Raw genomic sequence first — 23830 nt, 5'->3', positions numbered from 1 at the left:
CTATTTGTTTCTGATTTTTTTCTTAATAATGACATTAATGTTGCTAAATGATTTTAAGAATGCACTTTTCATATCCCTGTTCCTTAGTGAATAAATAAATGGATTTAACAAGGGTGTGACTATTGTGTATATAAGAGCGAGATATTTATCATACTGGCTGCCATTAGGTCCGGCATACACAATAAGGGCCGTACCAAAGAACAGACTGGCTACAATGAGGTGGGAAGAGCAGGTGGAGAAAGCTTTGCGTTTACCCTCTTTACTTTTAATTTTGGAGATGGTGATTATGATGTGCAGGTAGAACCCTATAATTGTGATGAATGGGAACATTACAGAAAGAATGGCTGCTGAATTAGTAACTGCCCTACTGACAAAAGAACCGGAGCAAGCCAAATTCTGCAGAGGTGTCATATCACAAAAGAAATGGTCAAGCTCATTGCGGCCACAAAATGTAAGGCGAGATGTGAATACAGTGGGGATGGAGGCAATGGCAAATCCGGCAATCCATGGAAATAATGCGAGTTTAGTTTTTAGCTTGCTCATTATGATATAATAATGAAGTGGACTGTTAATGGCCAAGTCTCGATCAAATGCCATAACGGTCAGGAGGTAGCATTCCACTAGTCCCATTGAATTGCCAAAATACTGCTGGGTAATACAGCCAACAAATGATATCCTATTCTGGCCTGCAGCCAGAATATGTAAAAATTTTGGCACAATAATGGAAACAAATATAATTTCTAATATAGAAAAACTACTGATAAACATGTACATTGGTGTATGAAGAGAAGTGTTCCACTTAATTAGGAAAATGATGGTCATGTTTCCAAGGACGCACGTGCTGTACATAAGTAGGACTAGAACAAAGAGTAAAAGACGGAACTGGTGGAGATTCGGAAAAGCCAAAAGAATGAATTCTTTAACCACAGTCATGTTACCGTTTTCCATTTAAAAAAACAAGACAGATCTGTAACACACACACACAAAAATATATTAAAAGGTCAAACTAGCATACTTTTTTCTGAGACGCCGCCAGCACAATTATAATTTATAATCTAGTCAGGTAGCGAATTAATAATATTTATATTTTGAAGCAGAGCAGGTGCAAGATTTCATACCACTTTAGGCAAAGCTATGTCATGCCTTGTGCATGTGTACAATTTGCTTAGCACAGCTTGCAAAAATTAGCTGGATGATCGGCAATAAACTGCAAATCCACTTACAAACTGCTCAACATCAAATGCTTTTTCCAGTGTGTGCAGGCTGTATGTTGTCCAGGAGTTACTTGGGGGCTGTGATAGAAACAGGCTTATCGGGTTCTGAGCTGACGTCACTCGCCTTCCCTGCAAATTCCTGGACATGCCTTTGGTTTCAGTGATACTCCCAGAAAACGTCCAGTTACCCCCATCAAATACCAGCTTCCTGTCAATCTACTTGTGTACAGCCAGCAATTCAAAAATTAGCAGGAATTTATTATCGCGGGATGGCCTTGCACATGCGTACTATGATCTGTATGCATGCAAAGTCTATCGATAATCAAGCGGACTCGAATTCGCAGTGGTGCGATCAGGTCTGAATAACCCCCTGTTATACAGGTCCGAATAAGCCCCTGTGTAGGGTCACACTAAACAAATTGGTTGTATTTTACAGTATGTATTAACAAGAGAAGAATGGGAATATGCATTGAATATTTAGGACCTCCCTGTCCATGTCCCAGTTGTTAAAATTATAAAAATATTTTGGGGACAAAAAAACACATTTTAGGCTGAGATGTGCAGTAGATTAAAATGCAATGTTTCTTTATATACATCACATATTTACACATGATAAGTATGCAATAATAATAATAATAATAAAAAATAATAATACGGAAACAAATCTAATTATAGTACTGTGATAGGCAGCAGGCCACTACTCCTGGTGCCTATCCAGGGTCATCTTTGTAGACCATGTAGACCATGGGCAAAGCATAGCACTGGGGCCCCTACACACCCATTAATGGAAATTTATTTAAAAACAAATCATAACATGCCCCTCCTGCAGTCCTTCTCTCGCCATATTCCATACAACGAATGGCTGTCAGCATTCTGATTGGTAGATAACTCCATGAATCCACCAATCAGTATGCTCACAGCCATTCACTGTCTGGCTGCAGGATGGGAAGGAAAATAATGCTGCACTCTGATTGGTGGAAGAGAATGTAGCCTGTTGGTTCTGATTCTGTACTGTCTCCCAAGAATTTCAGGAGGCAGACACTCGCAGCTCAATCTGCCCCATTCTAGAAGGCCCTTAGAATTGAGGGATCCTTGAACAGCTGCCCATTAAGCCCATACATTAAGATGGCCCTGTCCCTACCTAATTATATATTTGTAGCATTTCTACTTTGACTTTGTCCTGTCAGCATAATAAACTCACTAATCTTTTAGATTTTTTTTTAACCTTGTATAGAATAAGTTACGATCTGGGAAAGATACATTACTGTTAACTGTAACAGACTATGGCCCTTATTCCGATCTGATCGCAGTACAAATTTGTTCTCAAAATGGGCAAAACCATGTGCACTGCAGGCGGGGCAGATGTAACACGTGCAGAGAGAGTTAGATTTGTGTGAGTTATTTTGTTTCTGTGCAGGATAAATACTGGCTGCATTATTTTACACTGCAAGTTAGATTTCAGTTTCAACACACCCAAATGTAACTCTCTCTATACATGTTACATCTGCCCCACCTGCAGTGCACATGGTTTTGCCCATTTTTAAAACAAATTTGTACAACGATCAGATTCCCTGATTTTTTTATTTTATCCGTCGTCTTTTCTTTTTCCCGTCTTATCATGCAAGACTTTTTTTTCCAAATTACTGAAATTCATAGCATAAATGTTTTTTGCTCACCCTGTTATAAAATAATCCACTATATTTACTTACTTCATATGAAAAAAAGAAAGAAAAAAAAAGAAAATGATTTCAGTTTAAGATGAACGGTCGACCAAGGTCAATGTTAAAACTCATTCTACGGATAGAAAGCATCTTATATACTCTCTGATTCCATGATCTCCTATTTCCAGTAAAAAAGCACCGTAGGGAATCTATCCTTTGACACTACATATAATAGCTCCCTCTTGGGATTTAAATATGGAGATACCTATTGTATATCTTTGGGGAGTTCTAAACAACTTTGACTACAGCAATGCAGAAATCGAGAAATGATAAACTACTAAACAAAGTACTTTTCTACTGATAAAACTTTATATAATATTAAGCAATAGATCATATTTGTAATACCATAGTAAAAAAAATGTTGGTATCCTATAGAATCCAATAATTTAGCTGTGTGGAAGTTATTGTTAACTATTTTGAATATTTATCCACTTTTTACTTTTCTGTCACTGTTTTAAGTTGAGTGGTAAGAATGGTATTTTATACTATTAGCCATGGCTGTGTGTGGGCAACTATAAAGGTTACTCAGCCTAGTAGCTTGCTTTTGTGGCTCTTGTAACCAGGGTCGGACTGGCCATCTGGCACGTCTGACAAGTGCCAGGTGGGCCAATTTGTCCATCAAGGGCTGATTTGTTTAGACTGCTAGTGGCAGCACCACCTCCCGATTGGTGCACAGAGAGAGACAATGGACTGTCTGCGAGTCCAGCGGCTCTCTCTGTGTGCCAAATGGGGTCCGGGAGTGATGGGGGCATAACAAGCGGCCATGCTCCTCACTCATGCACACCAGGATCGGCAGCGCATGCATGCCCGGCACGTGCATGCACCCAACTTAAGCATGCATATGCACAAATGCCAGGGCCGAATCAGAGACCCAGTCCGTCCCTGCTTGTAACTAATAATTACAATGCGCGGAAGCCCTTTCTCCCACTGTGGTCATTGTAATCATACTGTTCTGCCCTCACTAATGCCTGCTAGATAAAATTTGAGGCATACAGCATAACTAGGGATGTTCACCGGCCACTTTTCGGGTTTTGGGTTTTGAGTTTTGGGATCTGATTACCTTGAGGTTTTGGGTTCTAATGGGTTTTGGCAAAACACCTTCTAAGTGTTTGGATTTTTTGGGTTTTGGGTTCTGATTTTTTTGTTAAAAAAGCATAAAAACTGCTAAAATCACAGAATTATTATTATTTTTTTGCTCCTACGCTATATTAACCTCAATAACATTAATTTCCACTCATTTACAGTCTATTCTGAACACCTCACATCTCACAATATTGTTTTTAGGGCAAAAGGTTGCTGGATAACTATGCTAAGCCACACAAGTGTGCGGCACAAACACGTGGCTTATGTAAGAGTGGCACTGCAGCAGCCGACAGGATGGCAGTTTAAAAAACTAGGCCCCAAAAAGACCTCTATCTGGCTTGGTAGATACGACAGTATTAGGCAGTGAGCCCCAGACCAGACGGTAGATACGGCAGTATTAGGCAGTGAGCCCCAGACCAGACAGGTAGATATGGCAGTATTAGGCAGTGGGCCCCAGACCAGACAGGTAGATACGGCAGTATTAGGCAGTGAGCCCCAGACCAGACGGTTGATACGGCAGTATTAGGCAGTGAGCCCCAGACCAGACGGTAGATACGGCAGTATTAGGCAGTGAGCCCCAGACCAGACGGTAGATACGGCAGTATAAGGCAGTGAGCCCCAGACCAGACAGGTAGAGATACGCCAGTATTAGGCAGTGAGTCCCAGACCAGACGGTAGATATGGCAGTATTAGGCAGTGAGCCCCAGACCAGACAGGTAGAGATACGCCAGTATTAGGCAGTGAGTCCCAGACCAGACGGTAGATATGGCAGTACTAGGCACCAGACAGGTAGATAAGACAGTACTAGGCACAAGACAGGTAGATACGGCAGCAATACTAGTATTGTGCACCAGCAGAATTTATAATAATTAATTTTATTATTAGGTACTGCTTGGCAGTGGCACTCAGTGGCACACGTCAGTGCACCAGCAGCCTGGAATTATTTTTTACAGTCCCACACAGCACAAGTATTATTTTTTAATTAAATTAGATATAGCAGCCTAGTATGTACTAGAAAAAGCTATAAACCAATCTGAGGAAGCCGCTGACTAAGGAGAGGCGGGGAAACGCGTCATCAGCCCCTGTTTGTTCACACGAGAGGCACGAAAGGCACTGCTGTGGGGGACCTGGAAGCCGGAGCGTTCTGGATAAAGCTGAAAAGAATTCCACCAAATCAGCTGGGAACACACTCAAGGCAGAGCCAGCAAATACTCCCCAAAGTGGATTACAATTATACAGCATCACACAAGCCGCAGAGCAAGAGCATAAGTATACCCATTTGCTTTCTTTCTGCTTATATGTGCCAAATTGTCACTAACTCTAAATAGTATGGCTGATTGACTAATCTTCTAACAAGCTGCTGAAAGCAAGTTCTGTGCAGGTAGCACAGCATAATTTGTCAACTAACAGCCTTCTGACAAAAAGCTTGATTTCAATCTAACCCTGCTAGAAAAAGCAATTAACCCTATATATGCTTAACCAAGCTGGAATTATGCATTATTGAAAGCTGCTCCAATGTTTATTTATTTTTATCATTATATTTTTGTTATTTTATGTAAAATGCCATGTATTGTATGAACCCCACCGGCCGGTGACCTCTTTTTTAAAATTTGTCTATATTTCTAAGAGATTTGCACAAATAAACAAATTTAAAATTTTAATTTCTTGGGTTATTGAGTGTCCAGTCTGCGCTGTCTATTTGTGTGTAGTATGTACTAGGTAGGTACACTAGGTAGGCAGTAGCACTGCCAGTGGCAACAGTGGACTGAGTAACTAAATAATACGGCAGATTCAGTGCAGGCAGCACCAGTGGACTATATATATAATAAAATTAATTAATTATTAATATATAATATAATATTACAGCCTGCACAGCACAGCACCAGAGGTAGGCCCCAGCACAGAGGAGACAGTAGTACTACAGGTACACAGTTAGACTGTTCTCCTAAGCAGAGAGGAGAACAGAGTACACAGCAGCACTGAGGGAGACAGCCCCAGTGAATAAAATAATTACAGCACAGCACACCAAAGGTAGACCGCACAGAGGAGACAGTAGTACTACAAGTACACAGTAAGACCACACAGCAGCACTGAGAGACAGCCCCAGCGAATGAAAAATATTGCGTTCAAGCTCAAGGTCAAGGTCAAGTTTAAGCCCCAGCAGCAGCACCAACACATCCTCTCCCAACCCACTACTAGACTGGAGTGAAGATGGCGGGCGCAGCAGCCGCTTTTAAAGCCTCGCGAAATCCGGCGCCGGGAGATGACGTTCTGACCACGCGGACAGACCCGAGTCAGGCGGGAATCTCTGAGCGCTGCTCGGGACCGGGCTCGGAATGATGACGTCCGTGGGGGCTCGGATCTCCGGAATCTGAGTCTGCAAATCTCTAAGCATAACCACCTGTACTTTACAATAAGCCAATCAGATGTGGTTGTTTGAAGAATGGTATATAATATATAGTAGAGGAAGTCGGTAACTGTGAATACAACAATAGAATGCAGTTACAATATGCACAGACAGCATGCGCTGCAAACATTACAAAAAACATGAACTACTGTATGTATGCAACATCAAGAAATCATATGTGCAAGAATATGTTTTAGTACATATGAAATCATAGCGTTCAAGCATGCATGTGTGAGCACATGCAGAGAATAGCGCTGTGCAAAATAATACAGTTGGCATAACCGAATGACAGCTGATCTGTGGTGACCGATTTAGGGCTCAGAATTTCTTACCTTCAGATGCTATGCTGAGGAGAACATATGTGTGTCTATCTGTGATAGAAACGATGGGCCTTATTCAGACCAGCTCGCTAGGCTGCATATATTCACTGCCTAACGAGCAGGTAAACACCGGCCCGCCGAAACCACGCCCCCTCCCATTGATTGGATCCCCTCACTTTGCTGCGAGCAGATGTGTAGGCTTATACATCCACTGACATGCACCCTCACAGAGGAAAAATCATATGATGGTTACTCTCCATCTAATGATTATTCCTCTGGTCCCTATAATAAGTAAGCCAAGACTTTTTGTATGGACGGTCTCTGCCAAATTGGGGGCGGGCACTGATGTCATGTGATGTCATCCGCCCACCCCGAGCAGTCGGACGCACACCTGCGTTTTCAGTGGTCCGCCCAGCATTTCTATGGGCACACCCACCATTTTTGTGGGCACGCCCATGAAACACTGAGTGCCCACCCCGAAACGCTCCCCTGCCTGTCAATCAGTGAGCAAGTTCCCTGGCGAATTAAAAATGTGCCGAAAGCACTTGCTGCAGGGGTTTGCACATGCGATAATTTCTCACATTTGCACATGTGCAGACCTCAACCAATGGGGACGGGGCTGAATTCGGACCTGTACGAACAGGCCTGAATCACCCCTCCCCCATGTGTGAAGTAAAATAGATGCCTTAAGTGACATCTGTCCAGAAGGCACTGCAAAGCTTACTACGATGGCTAATGAGGTTCAAAATGATCCTATTGTCAAACTGACAACTAGATATAGGACTTTTTCCTATGAATTACACATTATAAAAGGTGTATTCTTGGCTATTTTCAAATTGTATTGTATGTTGGTAAAACCTTGTTTTAAAATGATTCTGAGAAGGTTGGCTTGTGACACGTTCTACTGGGAGGATGCTGCCCATTGTACCATCAGGAGACAAATGTTCCAATCCACTGGTAGCACATTATTGGGTTCATGAGACCAATGTCTAACAAGAGCCCAAGATTTCTGGACTGTTGCAATTATCTTCCGGCTTTTATATCTGCAAAGGAACCCTGTTGGTTGTTTTAGAGCACAGAAGCCTAATGATTAAACCATACAATGCTGGTAAAAGATCTAACATACAGATGGAGCCGGCTTTAAGTTTGCCCGGGGCCCGCCAGATCCCTTTTACGGCGGTTGGGCAGTGTCTCCCTGCCCGTCTCCGCTTCAGGGAGACTCTGTCCAGTTCGGGGGGGGGGGGGTGTGTGTGTCGAGCAGCGAGGGGCGCATATCTCATGCGCACTCGCCCCTGGCGGTAGCTGGCCGCTGGCAGGGGCTGGCGATAGATTTGCCAGCCCCTGCAAGGATGAAGAGGGCACAACAATCGAGACAATATGGGTCATGCACTTAGCGACAGATCAGTGGTATACCATTAAATGGGGTTCCTCTCCTCTTCACCAAAATGTGCAGACAAGAAATATCTATTTAACCACGGTAAGAGTAAGTCAAATGGTTCTCTGGAGGATCTCTCCTAGCACGTGGAGTCAATCTCCCATGTAATCCATATAACCCAAAAAGACATGTAACCAAAATAGTTTTTTGTCCCACTCATGTCATGGGAAATGTCCTGGAGACTTTTAACATGCGAATACAGGATAATATTAAAAACATCAAACCAGTAAATGTAAAATATAATCTATCCAAGAAAGAGAGGGAGGCTCTAAAATATCTAAGGGAGAATTAACATATTATAATAAAGCCAGCCAACAAAGATGGAGGTATCGTTGTCATGGATCTGGACTGGTATATTAAGGACGTCCTATCACAAATTGAGGATGGGTCGGTATAACAAAAATCAAGATCCGACTTGACCGAGAAAATCTAGAAAAAACTCACAGGTTTACTAGAAAAATATAGACAATGAGTCATCGGTACCTGTTATATATTTGCTGGCTAAAATACAGTGTTACACATCTGCCGGGCAGGCCTATAGTTTCGGGCACTAACTCTGCCACTGTAAATTTATCTGAATACATTAATTTGCAGCCCCTGGTCTTAATGAACCCTTCACATTTAAGAGACACCAAAAGTCTTCTAAATTTTCTCTCACCCATCCAATATGATAATGTATTATTATGGTAACAGCGGACATAAAGTCCCCTATACGATAATAGATCACAGTATGGGACTGACAGCAATTAAAAACTATTTAAGCACCAGCACTTTAAATCAGGACCTCCAGGCCTTTTAAAAGTAAAGAGGTCAGTTTTATATTGACTAATAATTATTTATTATTTAATAATGGTTTTCCGGCGGAAGTGATGCGGATCGGAAGTCACATGTCCGGTCCAATGGCATAGGATCTGTATAGTCACAGACCGGAAGTGCAATGCCGATAATCAATATGGGGATGTTTTTATTTTTATTGCATGTCATTGGCTGTATGTTCTGTCTATTAAGGCTGCATAATTGTTTGATTGGGTGATACTGGTATATAAACCATCAGTATGACACTAGAGTTAGTCTCCTTGAGAAAGACCACCGTTGTCGTCAAAAACGGAGCTTTAGTATTTTTTATGTGGGATCATGGATAGAATTTGGACTTTTGCCTATCTAGCCTGCTTTCACCTTCCATTTTCATGTGCTCATGAGAACTGATTAATTTCAAGTTCTCCACCTACATCGGTAATTGCCTATTTTTATCTTCTTTTACACTTTTTTACCATTATGTGTGTTATGTTTATGTAAATAAAATGGTATTACACCATATACCATTTTTTGTTTATTTTTGGCACCCATCTGAGCCTGTGTGAGACATCTAAAGTACATTGTAGCTGGTTCAGAGGGATCCTATTCTAGCATTGTACTGAGTAGTTTGTTTTGGAGAAGAGGAGACGTTGGATGAGCAAGAGGTATTTTGCTGTCACATGATTTTACACAGGGCCTTATTCAGATCTGAGCTCAGTACAAATTTGTTTGGAAAATGGTCAAACATGTGCACTGCAGGTGGAGCAGATGTAACCTGTGCAGAGAGAGTTAAATTAGGATGGGGTGTGCTGAAACTTAAATCTCAATTGCAGTGTAAAAATAATGCAGCCAGTATTTGCCCTGCACAGAAACAAAATAACTCACCCAAATCTAACTCTCTCTATATATGTTACATTTGCCCCACCTGCAGTGCACATGGTTTTGCCCATTTTTCAAACACATTTGTACTGAGCTCAGATCTGAATAAGGCCCTTAATTGGAGAAGAGGATATAGGGATGTATCATTCCTGTTTTAAGATGCCATTTATGGAACACCTACCATTACTTTTTGTTTTCATTGTTAGTGGTGTAGGGTCACCACTTCAGGTGCACCCACCATAGGCTGCCTGGCGCACCTACTGATTTTTTTTTCTTTTCTTTTTATGCCATACAGTAGATACTGTAGTGGCCCAGAAGATAGATAATGGTCCCGAGTTCAAGTCAGATACAAGTGGAACAGCAAACAAATGTCATGGATTTCACCATGCTGTGCATATGCAATGGTAACAAACTGCACATACTGTAGGAATACACACAAATAATATTAGTGTATACTGTAAAGAGTTATTTGTATGTAAAAACACCACAGTTTCAAATTTGGAATGGACAGTGACCTGACTTCACTATCCCATAAGAGTGTCCTAGGAGTTCCATGAATAGGTATGCAACTTCAGTGCACAAACAAAGCGTGTGGACAGAAATGGTGCCAGACGACTTCATCACTTTATCAACCTTTGATAATGTCGTCTGGCACGACGAAACATGTCAGGAAGCACCAGCACTTTTTGAAGGATTTCCAGTTGGACTCCTAAAGGCTTTATGGGACATTCCATCCATCACTAGCTGCCTGAGCTCACTCCCTGGCTACAGTCTGCAGTACTTCTTGCACTTTGCACTACAAGCACTTTATTGGGGACTCTACCACCTTCCTAATTTTGGATACAACTACCGCAACATCGTGAGGATGCCTCCTTCTAACAACTGAGGATTGCCAATACCCTCCAGCAGGTCAATCCTGCAAGGTTTATGGACCCTTTTTGAGAAATTTCTGCCAAACAAGGATATCCAGTGGACAAGTAAGCCATAAAATGCAAATAAAAGCTGTGAAAGTGGAAACTCCATTTGAATAAGTAAACACTATTTATTATATTTGAACTTGGATAATTCAAACAGCACACTTCAACTTGTGGCCCTCCAGATGTTGTAAAACTAAAGTTGGCTCCTGATTGGCCGCTAGGCGGACAATAGAATCATTTGGAGGAGAGGCGCTGAAGATGAAACATCAGCGTCTCTCCTCAGTCCATCGTGGGTACCAGCTGGAATAGTCGGGTGTTTGTTTTTTGAAGACCTGGACTACGTCGGACAGAAGAGGACGTGATCATGAAAGTTTCTTTAAAGGTCTTCATCCACAAGTTATATTCCAAAATAGGACATTTTAATTAACATAACTCACATGTTATGTAAATTTTATCACATTTAGGTTGTGTATCGAATGTTGTAATTTTAAGCTATAATGTCAATTTTGATCACCGTTTATAGCACTACTTTTGCTATTATATTCCTTGATATACAGGAAATAAAACTAGTACAACAACATTCATAAGTTTCCATGTGGTATGAAACGGGGGGGGGGGGGGGGGGGGGGTGGTGACACCAACCCTAGTGATGCCACTGATGGGAGGGGTCAAAATGTATTCTGATTTGGCAAAGGCAAGAGCTGTTTTGTAACAATAAAGTTTTTCAATCAGAGGTACCATATGTAAAGCCCTCCAATCAGAGGTCTATAAGGGCCTTCCTAAGATTACCTGGGTATTGCTCCTTGTCCACTTCCCTGCAATTTCAATCACAGAACAGTGATCATAGAAACCGCTATGGTTTGTCAAGATTGGTAAGAGAACCATCCACCAAGCATAGTCATTGCTGCTTACCCAGCCTTAGAACAAGTAAACTCGTCACCGATTATAGATGGAAAGCTCTTATTGTGGGTGAAGGGGTAAAGTTATACAGTTACCAGAGTCTGTTTATGTGGGTGTAGAAGAGATATAAAAAGTGTGGATGAGATAGCATGGTGCTCTATAATGAAATGATATGGGCAGTGGAAGTGGTGGTTTCACATTTATTGGTGGTTTCTCATGGCTTTGCATGCTGTAAGATTGAAAAATTCTAATATATCATCTAAATATTTGAATATTTTTGGATTGTGTCTTGCATTGTACAATCTGAATTTGACTTAGTTTCTAACAATTTGGCCACTGTTACACTATGCATTGGTTTACAAAGAACAGAAGACATTTTAAATACATCACAAAATTACTTACACAGTACCTATGGATCATATCCTCAATAAAACCTGGGTATACATGTTTTCAGTAAGGGAAAATAAAGTCATTTCATCAGACATTGATGTGGAAAATGAAGCTTAGCTATATTCCTTGTTCACAGACATCTTGTTTTCTCACCCGGTGACATAATGTCAAAGCTGATGTTCTGTCTGGCAGCCCCAAATAAATTAAAATAGAAGTATCCTGCAGTCTGGGAAAATATGTGACTTACTAAAATGTCTCAAGGGGCTAAGAGTTAGGTCTGTGTGGGTGCTTCTCCGGCACTGGATATGATATATATTTTCTTTAAAAAATAGCTGGAATAAGCCCTAAAAAAGATTTATGGGCTATAGTTGTGTTCAAAATTAGAAAAGGGAGATCTGCGGCTGGATGCGGCTGGATGTAATGTATGTATGTGGGTTCCCGGCAAAAAAATCAGACATTTTTTTAAAGGGGCAGTCATTTACAAGGCATGGTTTTGCCTTGTAAATGATTGCCCCTTTAAAAAATGCATCTGTCTCACAGGGTCCTCCGTTAGTACCCATTGATAAATTACTGGAGCTGTGGCACACAACTATGCTTCCATGTTAAGGAAGTCACGAGTTTGCGGTCTGTAGCCCTTTCACCGCACACAGAACCACTTTTGCAAAACTGCTTAGAGGAGGTCGTCACCACCTGAGCAAGAGGTCACCCGATGCTCACTGTCAGGATTCGGCAGCATGAATGAGTAAAATCTACTCACTCTAGAGATAATGTACTGATAGTTTTGTTTACAAGTCAACTAAAGGGCTAACTCAGAATATTCATATATCTGGATTAGTGACCATCATATAAGGGTATGAAGGGAGACATATAAAAAGGAATGAAGGGGCTCTTTGCTGGCATATAAGAGCATGAAGGGCCTCTGAGACATACAGTATAAAAGGGAAATTAGAAGGTGAAGGAGGGTTCTCTGGCATATAATGTTTGTTTTGGCCACACCCCTGGTAATTACCTATGTTCAGGGGCGGATCCAGGAAAAAATGACAAGGCGTGCACCATGATAGGAGTGGGGAAGGGAGGTGTTAGTGGTGCCAGCGTACATCCTAAGAGAGCGGCGAGAGAGAGAGAGGGGAGCAGAGAGAGGGCGGGAATGGGATTAAAAATAGGCCCTGGCATTTAAAGTACAGAGATCCACCTTGGCGTCAAAAGTGAAGGGTGTAGTTGTGCACGTGCCAAAGGCGCGCCCCGGAAAAGGGGGTATGGCCACTCAAAAGGGGCCATGTCCTTGAGTGTAGTGTACCATATACAACTTCTACACATTAGGCAACAAAATACTAGACCACATTATACTTGCCCCTTACACATGATGCCAAATGGAATGAGCCAAAATTCACATAATGCCACACGGATTGAGCCAAAATTCCCATAATGCCACACGGATTGAGCCAAAATTCACATAATGCCACAGGGATTGAGCCAAAATTCACATAATGCCACATGGATTGAGCCAAAATTCACATAATGCCACAGGGATTGAGCCAAAATTCACATAATGCCACAGGGATTGAGCCAAAATTCACATAATGCCACACGAATAGAGCCAAAATTAACATAATGCCACACGAATAGAGCCAAAATTCACAATATGCTTTATAAACAGGGACATTGCGGGGCCGGGCTCATTGAAAATCCCCGGTCCTCAGCTACAAAATGAGCTATGTTAGAAATGACAGGGGGGCACGTGCCTGGGTGTCCCCCTGAATCCACCCATGCCCATGTTCAAGCCTCCTGTTCTGGAATCTGAAAATGTAAAAGTGGTAACTCTAGCGCTGTTACTGACATTTATCTATGTATGTACTTATTTATTAACAGTTTCACTAACTACTGACCCAATGCAATTCATATATGCTGGGAAATTCTGCAAGCATACTAAAAAACTTTGGAACTTTTTGCTGAACTGAGCTTATTTATTCTAACTACTGGAAGTATAATAAATGTATACATACAGATATAGGGCCAAATGTATTAGAGTGCGAGAAACAGAAAGTGAGAGATTTTGGGGGAGTTTTCCCATTTTTATTAAACTGGCAATCATTTATACTGAAAAAAAAAAAAAACAGGTTGATTTTACCATGTAATTGATTGCCGCTTTAAAAAAATGGGAAACTCTCCCAAAATCTCTAATTTTCAGATTATCACACCCTATCACATTTGGCCCATAGTGTTCATTAGCACCCTCCTGCGCCTTTCAAAAGCTGTGCAGTTCCTCTTGTCTGCTTTGGTGTCTGAGGTACAGACCAGACTGTACTAGAAGAACCAAAGCAGACAGCGTCATCCCGGGCTAGAATCAACACTACAGATATTGAATGGCTGCCTATTAGGGAATAAGCTTTTTGTATACATTATGTGGCACTACTTATTATACATATTACACTTAATATGTTGAATTGATTTTTTAATATAGATTACAGCACTATTAAAACCTTTTTTTTTTATTTGGAGGTACAGTTGGAGCCCCTGTCAACTTTGTTCCTTAGGTCGTGGCTCACTATGGCTCACCATGGCTATCCTATTGTTCTCCGCAGCAATACAATACATAGAACCATACAGTAGGGGATTAGCAGAGTAATCCTATTACTCACTTAATCCAATTAACAGACAAATGAGGATGGCTCCATCTGTAATTGAGATTCCTTTTATGGGGATCAAAAGCTGAAATCATTTATCTGAATTAATTATTTACTAAAGCAGCTTGGTTGGATATTCTGCCCTGTCACAGGCTATGCTTGAAAATGTCAGTTAGGAGCTGATTGGCTGGTTCTATTTTGGAGCACTTTATCTCCATCCAAGACTTCTTAAATAAACCCTTATATGTTGTAAACATCGGCATTGTCTGCAGTTAATCTCTGACTGAATCAGGCTCAATATCTCCTTTTAAGTGTAATATCACAGCGATGTTACATTGAAGTCTTCAATATGGAAGTCCAATCAATAGAATTCCATAGGTATAGACCAGGGGTGGCCAAACTGGTCCTCGAGATCTACCAACGGTCCACGTTTTCCAGGCTACCTAGCTGTAGTCATTACTAACTGTCACATTTTCAAACATGCTGCATTCATTCCTACTATAGATCCACAGGTTGCCTGGAAAACATGCACCATTGGTAGATCTTGAGGACAGGTTTGGCCACCCCTGGTATAGACCATATTCTGCTCAAGGTATACTAAACATTGTATTAAATGTTATGTTTTCTAACAGAGTAATTGTATAGTATAACTTAAGTCATTAACACACATATTGAACATGTACTCCATGGTGATAGTCATCTTGGTAAAACACTGTTGTATTATATACAGGACTTGTATCCATTCTTAGATCTGTATCTATCTTGTACTTGAGGTTGATGGAAATGGAGAGTTTGGTCAGTAGCATTATAATTTCTAGTAATATGGATCTTGAAATACATGAGTTCTAAAATATCAATTTTGCACCTACAGTATATTCCCCAATATCATTTTGGGGGTATTGGTGATGAGAAAGATGGTGGTGATAATGATGATGATTGTAAAACCTTGGCCTGGAGGTATCTATGTTCTAGACTTCAGGTTACACATATCTTGAAATATGTGCAACTTAAAATACAAATAAGAAAACACAATACTGTGAAATTACAACATGAAACTTTACAACCAACTCAAGTCTTCGAGAAGATTGGGTCCTGGATCTTCTCAGTCTTTTAAATTGTGCGTCATAATCCTATGAAGAGCTTCCTTGACATCCTTGTTTCTTAACGTATAAATGAAAGGGTTCAGCATAGGAACAATGACCGTGTACATAAGAGCAAGGAACTTATACTGACTGCCCTGTGGGTTTATGTAGACAATGATGACTGTAATATAGAAAAGACAGACAACTATTGTGTGGGAGGAACAAGTGGAGAACGCTTTGTGTTTATTTTCCATGCTCTTTATTTTGGTGATCGTAATAACGATGTGGGTGTAGAACCCTATAATAAGGATGAAAGAAGTAAGGCTTGAAAAGGTAGTTGCCATAGTAGTTGCTATTTTACTGATGAAGGAATTAGAGCAAGCAAGCTTCTGTAGTGGGGCCAAATCACAGATAAAGTGGTTTATTTCATTGGATCCACAGAATTTTAAATCAGCAGTGAAGGTTGTGGGAAATAAAGTGATGAGAAAACTGACTATGAAAGGCAGAACCACCAGAAGAATAACAAAGAGATGGTTCATAATTGACGAGTATCTTAAAGGATAATGAATTGCCAGGTCTCTATCGAAAGCCATAACTGCAAGCAAATAACATTCTGTTATACCAAGTGCATTAAAGATGTATAACTGCACAAAGCATCCAATGAAAGAGATCTTCTTGTTAATGCCAGTTAAATTGGCTAGAAGTTTGGGAATGGTAGTAGACACAAATTATATTTCTAAAGCTGCATATACACAGATAAAATAATACATTGGGCAATGAAGTGAAGGTCCAACCTTAACAAGAGCAATGACTGCAAAGTTTCCAATTATGCTAGTAATATACATCAGTAATATAACAATGAATAATAAGATTTGGTAATTGTGGAGATCGGAAAATCCCACCAGGATAAATTCCTTGACCATTGTTTTGTTTAGTTCTTCCATTGTTCATGCCTTTATTACCTAATACAATATAAAAATGTTATATTTACAACATATACAGATGTGTACATTTCTGTTAATAACTGTATAAATGATGGAGTGTTTCATAACTTTCTACATGCACTCGTTCTTTCAGTATTGCATGGTATGTGCTAATAAAACTAATGTATAGATGCTAAATCTGGCTACACATTGGCAGATAGATCTCTGGAGGAGCAGCACGTGCCATACACACTACCCACCCATTTGAGCTATCAAGTAGTTACAGCTCCTGGGGAGAGTGTATGGGCAATTGTCAGATCACCCATGTTGCACAGCCAGCGCAATATGACTGTGAACAATGCTATTCACAGACATACTGTATTGCTGGTACACACTGGACAATCACTTAAGATATATTGGCCGATCAATATCAATCGGCCCAAAATATCTGCCATTTTGTAACCAGCATTAGCATTTTTACATTAAAAAAAATCATATAAATTTGTTTTTATTCAGTTCAGACTTTGTGTCATCTAGGAATGGTTTTAATTGTTATCATTTTTTTTGTTCAACTACAGTTTATTACAGGAAACTGCAACTTTTTCTTTATGATAAATTTTTTACAACAAAACTAATGTATTTTGCAGTCGTGAGAGGGGACCACGGCAGGCTGAACCTTTGTGATGTTTGCGTTAGAAGAGTCGGCCAATGGCTTCTCATGCATGTTGTACAAAATGACCTTCAGGCTATGTGAATAAAGGGTATATGAAACATAAATTCAGTGGTAGCACTGATATGTAAAGAGGCCACTAATACCCCTTTCACATCACTAAGCCAGGTTGGACCCCGGGATCCCAATCCTGAGTCCATCCAAGCTTCGACCTGGGTCCGACGCTTTTGCACTAAACATTATAAAATGCCCATTATACAGAGGGTGACCTGGGTTTAACCCTTCTTATAACCTGGGTCGAATTGATGTTAATGATGTTAAGTTAAGTTATATGCCGGGTCCCTCTCCGAATATGCTTTGGTCCCTCCCGAAGCATTTGCATCTTTGGGTCAGCCCCCTGCCTACACAGTATAGTTGCAAAGGCCATGTTTTGGGTTGCAGCGGCTGTGTGTGATGCCCCAAAATAGTCCAGATACTACTGCATTGTCCAGTACATGAGCCCACCCAACACCGTACCTCGAAAAAGGCCGCATTGCTGGCCTTCTCCAGCCCTTATACTTCAGTCACATTTTTCATGATGTGACTGCAGTTTAAGGGCTGCGCACTGCCAGCAGCAGTACTTACTTGCATAATGATGATTGCCGCTAGGGTTGCCTTTAGGAGATCCAGGTAACTCGTGCAGGTGTAGACATAGTTATACTTTTTGTCTGGTTAATGAGGGAGCATCTAATGCGGCACTCAGGGAAAATAATGTTTCTTGACACCAATTATTAGTACATAGAGCTCTCTTTGAAACTTACAGCAGCGTGATTAACAAGACCCTCAGTGTATACACTGTATATTTATCTTTTCACTAACAGCTAAAAATAGAAAATAAACATAAAATTAGATGAAAATCGAATGAAACGTAATTAAATTAATTGCTATTAATATTATTTTTATTAGAGTCAAGAAAAATGTGTACATTTTAAAGAGAATAAAGTACATCAACATTAAGAAAAAATATTGGGCCTAATTCAGACCTGATCGATGAGCTGCTAATCCTCGGAGCCCAGCGATCAGTTAGCGGCCTCCCCGCCAGAGCATAAATCTGCCCATGTGCATGGCTGCAAATGCGGCTGCAGCCATGGGAATCTCTGCAAATTCAGTTGCATCCATTCACCATCAAATTAATTCCCCCTGCACATGTGCAGTGCCTGAGTAGCACAGACTTATTTGGCACTGCGAGATCGGGTTCCGGAGCTGATGTCATCGGCCTGCCCCTCAAATGCCTGGGTCCTCCTGCATTTTTTCCAGACATATCAAGAAAATGGCTGGGTGCCACCCCCAAACATCGGCCACCTGTCAATCACCCTGCAAATGGCCAGTGTGAGCTATGATCTGTGAGCATGCACAGTAGCTCAATAATCGCTCGAGCAGCCATTGGTTTGACTTAGGCCCATTGTGTAAGGCAAATGCAAGAATATAAATTTATAATAGAATGGATTAAAATACTACAGTCTGGCAGGGTTCAGTAATCAAATGGGTACCTGGGTGCAATTAGGGGAGTTAGCCCATCAAAGAGACTCAACAGTCAAAGGGAGGGTTAGAGCAACTATGAATGGGTGGATCCGTCAGCAGTAGTTTGGTCTTGTACCACATAGTTCATAGTTCATAGAAAACAGAGGTGCATTTGTATACAAAACGCAAGGAGTAGGTGTATAAAGATGCATCATTACATTCACATTTTAGACATCCAGTGGACCCAGCCACTCCAATAAAGAAATAACAGTGAGAAGAATGGAAACCTCTGTGAAAAATATTCGGGGACATCTCCTGGTAACAGCTGGCAGTTAGTAATAGCAATAGTAAGAAATTGTTTATTTGAGAAAAATGAGGAAATATTTCTTGACAGCTGGAAAGTCTAGTTTTGGAAGAGGCATGGTTAAGCTCAACATAGAGACATTTACGGCGTATGGAAATAGCATGACCAGGGTTACATAGTGTAGACAACATAGAATCAAATGGACTAGGCAATCCAATTGGGGAAATGCAGTAGTGACTAATAAAGATGTAATGGGCAGCTTCATGAGCAGCCAAATTACATGTAGGTGGAAGATTAAATGGTTTCACAGTCTCATTTATCCTTAGAGGACAATGTCTAGCAACCCTAACCAATGAAAACTATTTATTTATTAACAGAGACATTCTAGGGTTAATTTGTTGGGAGACAATTAAGCTATCAGTATATTTTTGGATTGTGGGAGGAAACCAGAGTACCTGGAGGAAACCCACGGGGAGAATATATAAACTCCGCACAGTTAGTGATGGGAATAGAACACATGACCACGGTGCTGTGAGGTAGTAATGCTAACCATTACATCATCCGTACAATGAAAGCATTGCTTCATCAAGGTTTCATAGAGAAGCTTAGAGAGAAGGATAGTGATTGTGACTGTTAATAGACCAGAGACTTGGCTATGTTCAGATATTTAGGTGAATTTATTGCGTAGAACGCTTCCATTTATCAAATACATGGCAATTTCATGTTGCTTATTGTTACAAAAAGGTTATTTGTTTACATAATGATCCCCTACTGTATTGTTCTATGTACTGTATTGTATTGCAGCTGAGAACAAAAGATAACAATAAGCCTTGGTGAGCTATGGCTCGCCATGACTCTCCAGAGAAGGCTAGTTGAAGAAAGATCCATCTGTAGGTGCTATCTGGGGATCTAACAATTTCTGGGGAATTTTTGAGTTCCACAGGGTAGGGGTGGGGATATTTATGATATTCAGGGAATTATGGTAATGAGTTGCTAGTTTGATGAAGGTTTGGGGTCTTTTGGAAATCTCAGTGGGGGGTGGGGGTATCATTTGAAATGTGGAAGTTTGATGTTTGTCCTAGACTGCCAAGCATATTAAAAACAATGGCATCCACACATGTGTAGTGATGTATTAATCCCACTTATCTTGGTTTTGGTTCAACCTATATTTAATTTGGTGCCACCCATGTGATTCCACTTCTATTCTGACTGCCCATCACCCATATGTATCCCCATGAAATCCCCCTTGCCAGCAAGCATGTAATCACCCAGGCAACAAGCATGAAACCCCTGGCAACAAGCATGGAACCCCTATGGCAATGAGCATGCAATCCCCCTTGGCAACAAGCATGTGAATTAATTATTAGTTGACTAATATCAGCAAAATATTAAAATAATTTTTGTGAAAAAAGTGATGAATTGTTACTTAATTGATACTGTTATATCCCGGGGATGTAGAATTGCCTCAGAATTATGGCCCCTGTGTGTTGTTAGAAAATTGGATATGTGTATCTGGGGATTTTATTGCAAAGATGTTAAAATGTTTTCTGTTTTATTCCAGCAAATATCATCACAATTACACTGGCATTAGATGTAGTTAAATAAAAGGATATTGATTTGCAACGTCTCATGTACTGATATTAAATTGTAATAATCTTGTAACAGTGTCCTTAATATGTGATTAATGTTATCACACAAGTATCCCCAATTGTCTGTATGTATACATGGTAAATTAGTCCTTGGATGATGTTGACTCAGTAGATCCACTGGTAATTGTAAATCAATTACGTGAAGGGCTCAAATCTATAACAAGTAATAGTGCATCCACAACAAATTGGGATTTAGTGCAACTTAAATGTTCTGTCATTGCCAGTCTAATTTCTTTATTGGGTGGTAAGGTCTCACATAAGTATCATGATTAAAACAATTAACATTTATAGTTTTTAATATTCAAACTGGCCATGAGTGCTACGTCCTAATTATTTATAATGGACAAGTGTCCTAAATTTGCGTTGCACAAAGAGACAAAGACAATAACCTAGTTCCGTTAATTACCCAATATTATTCTGGTGAAAAAATAAATAGACATGTCTTTTCTAAACTTTGGGAGATCCTTATGATGGATCCAATTTTGAATGAAATTCTCCTGCCCAAGCCACCGATCATCTTTTATAAATCAAGGAACCTAAAAGAAATATTAGCCTTCAGCCAACTGAAATTCATGGAAACCAGTGGTCCCATGAGTTCCGTAAAAAAATGTGTGGGCTCTAAGAAATCTGGGAGATGTAATGTTTATACATAGGGACATTCTAGCAAAAAAATCTTGCCATAATTTTGTTGGTTCTAAGCAATACAAATTTTAACATTTTATCAACTAAAATATAACTTCAGCTCTATATTTTATCAAATGTACAGTAGCTTTGGATTAAAGTACATTGGGAAAATAAAAAAACATTCAAATTAAGAATACAAGAGCTTATACATAATATTAAAGTAATCCATTATTTAGACATTTTGTAATTTACCATAATTCCAATGTAGAAGATTTAGGTTTATTGTACATGTTTAGCTGTTTTTTATTTATTTTTTGGTGGGGTGGGGGGGGGGGGGTGGGGGGTGTAACCATCAGTAACATCAGTAACTGTAACTATTTATACCATTTTTTGTTTTTAATTAATTTATATAATTTGTATAATCTCCAAGGGATGGATTGTGTTATTATTATTATTATTAGTAGTAGTATTTAAAAAAAAAAACTTTTATGAGTTTTTATTAGGAATGAATGATCTGGTATTATATATCATATTTTTTATTTTCACCTTTAATTCTTGTGAATAAAACTTGTAATGTAATTGTGCTCAATCAAAATTAGATTAATTTTCTATGAAAGTTTAACCAGAGAGACACAATAATGTGCACCCAAATGAGGAATAAGGCTAATAATATGCAAAATATTTAAAAATAATTCCTCTATGATTATAAGAGGTAAAAGATGCTGTTTAGTAAGAGGACACCTGTACGTGCATTTTACAGAACTTTAATATACCATGGAATGTGTACTAAGGAGATCATTCAGGTTGACCCACAAAGCAGTGAAGTTTGCACAAACACCCCCCCCCCCCCCGCAGGCATGGAAATGGATGTTTAACATAAACATCCATTTGCAGCCTTGCGTGTGTGCCCGAAATCATTTGACGGTCACTGAGCATTGAATGATTTCAGAAGTGCTCGCTAATCTGAGTCACTCTCTGGTGACTTTGATTAGTGGCACCCTGCTCCGTTATCAGGATGGACAGCTGAAATCCAGTGATATCAAGTGCCCACCCATGGAGGGCAGGAAGCTGTCCCCGTTTGCATGGGGATGCCCAGCGGTTTCCTGGGTGCACCAAGGGATTTCGTGGGTACATCCAGGAAATGCTGCAAATGTCCCCAGCAAACCTCCTGCATGCTCCCCCACTGCGAGCACCTCAGAGACTATGCAAGTCTCCATGGGCACCCGCAGTGAAGACCTGAATATGCACTTATGCAGATTTTCTACATCGCTCCTTGTTGCAAATTTGCAATGGGCCAAGTAGACAAGAATGAGGGAATAAAAGTATTACACAAATGTCGTACACTTTAATTTAACAATAATCTGTATTCATGTATCATACATGCATGTACAATATTGATGTGATGTGATGCAAAAATAGGTCTGGAATTAGGGTTGCATACATGTGCATTAGTGACTACAATTTTAAGGAGCATGGATCTTGAAATCCATAACTTACAAGATAAAATTCCAGCCTCTCTTTATAGAAATGTAGTTCTTGTAGTTGATGATGATGATGATGATTTTTACATCTTTGTCTTAGACATATCAATGTGCGACACTTTAGGGTAAAATTATCTTAAGACAGACACAATGCAAAATACAACCATGTAAACATCTCAGTAATGTTTTTACACAGTAAATGAACAAAACGAAAAAGCAAGATTTGGAGGGTGCTGTATCTAAAACAGTGTTTTAACTCATTGCACATTAAACAATATTTGTAAATTATCAAGGTACATCATCAGTTCCCCATACAGGAAAAAACAAACACACATAACACCCACACATACATAGGCCTCCACATGAAAAATAACACTTATATTGACCTCCACAAGAAAAAAATATATATACATTCGCCTCCAAAGAAAATACAACTAAAGTGCGCCCTATAAAAACCGCTATCACATTGCTCCCCACTCTGGCTCTGCAGCACACTTTACAACTGCAGCACACTGGATAAAAATCCTGATCTGGGGGCAAATCAAAGTAGATCTTTCAAACCATTACCAGAAGCACTGAAGTAGGACTTTGAGTAAGTCATTTTAAGAACATTTAAAATATCTTGCCCTTCAAATTAATAGAGATTTTTTGAAAAGAAAATCCTAATGTAGTTTGCACTTTCTTGGGAGAAGTAAAAGATTTTCACAATTCCAATGCCAATTGGACTTAGGCCATTTTTCAGATCTGATTGCAGTACAAATATGTTCTCAAAATGGCACTGCAGGTGGGGCAGATGTAACATGTGCAGAGAGAGTTAGATTTTGGGGGAGTTATCTTGTTTCTGTGCAGAGTAAATACTGGCTGCTTTATTTGTACACTGCAATTTAGATTTTAGTTTCAACACAACCCACC

General features: G+C 40.0%; 1 protein-coding gene and 1 pseudogene across 1 annotated transcript; both read right to left on the bottom strand.

Annotated features, from left to right (window-relative positions):
* On the bottom strand, positions 1–933 carry LOC146049516 (olfactory receptor 10A4-like). The gene has a single exon (XM_083166055.1). The coding sequence runs from the start codon at positions 931–933 to the stop codon at positions 1–3; it is 933 nt and encodes a 310-aa protein (XP_083022181.1).
* Positions 934–15787: 14854 nt separating this feature from the next.
* On the bottom strand, positions 15788–16711 carry LOC146049515 (olfactory receptor 5AP2-like; annotated as a pseudogene).
* Between the last annotated feature and the right edge of the window lie 7119 nt (positions 16712–23830).

Source organism: Crinia signifera, chromosome 12 (genome assembly GCF_055691185.1).
Source record: "Crinia signifera chromosome 12, ASM5569118v1, whole genome shotgun sequence".
Lineage (NCBI taxonomy): Eukaryota > Metazoa > Chordata > Amphibia > Anura > Myobatrachidae > Crinia > Crinia signifera.
Note: the sequence above shows the minus strand (reverse complement) of the source record. Positions and strands in the feature narration are given on the sequence as shown.

Bases quoted from the DNA above. Each gene is read 5' to 3' on its own strand.
- LOC146049516 (XM_083166055.1), bottom strand. From the start codon at position 933: ATGACTGTGGTTAAAGAATTCATTCTTTTGGCTTTTCCGAATCTCCAC.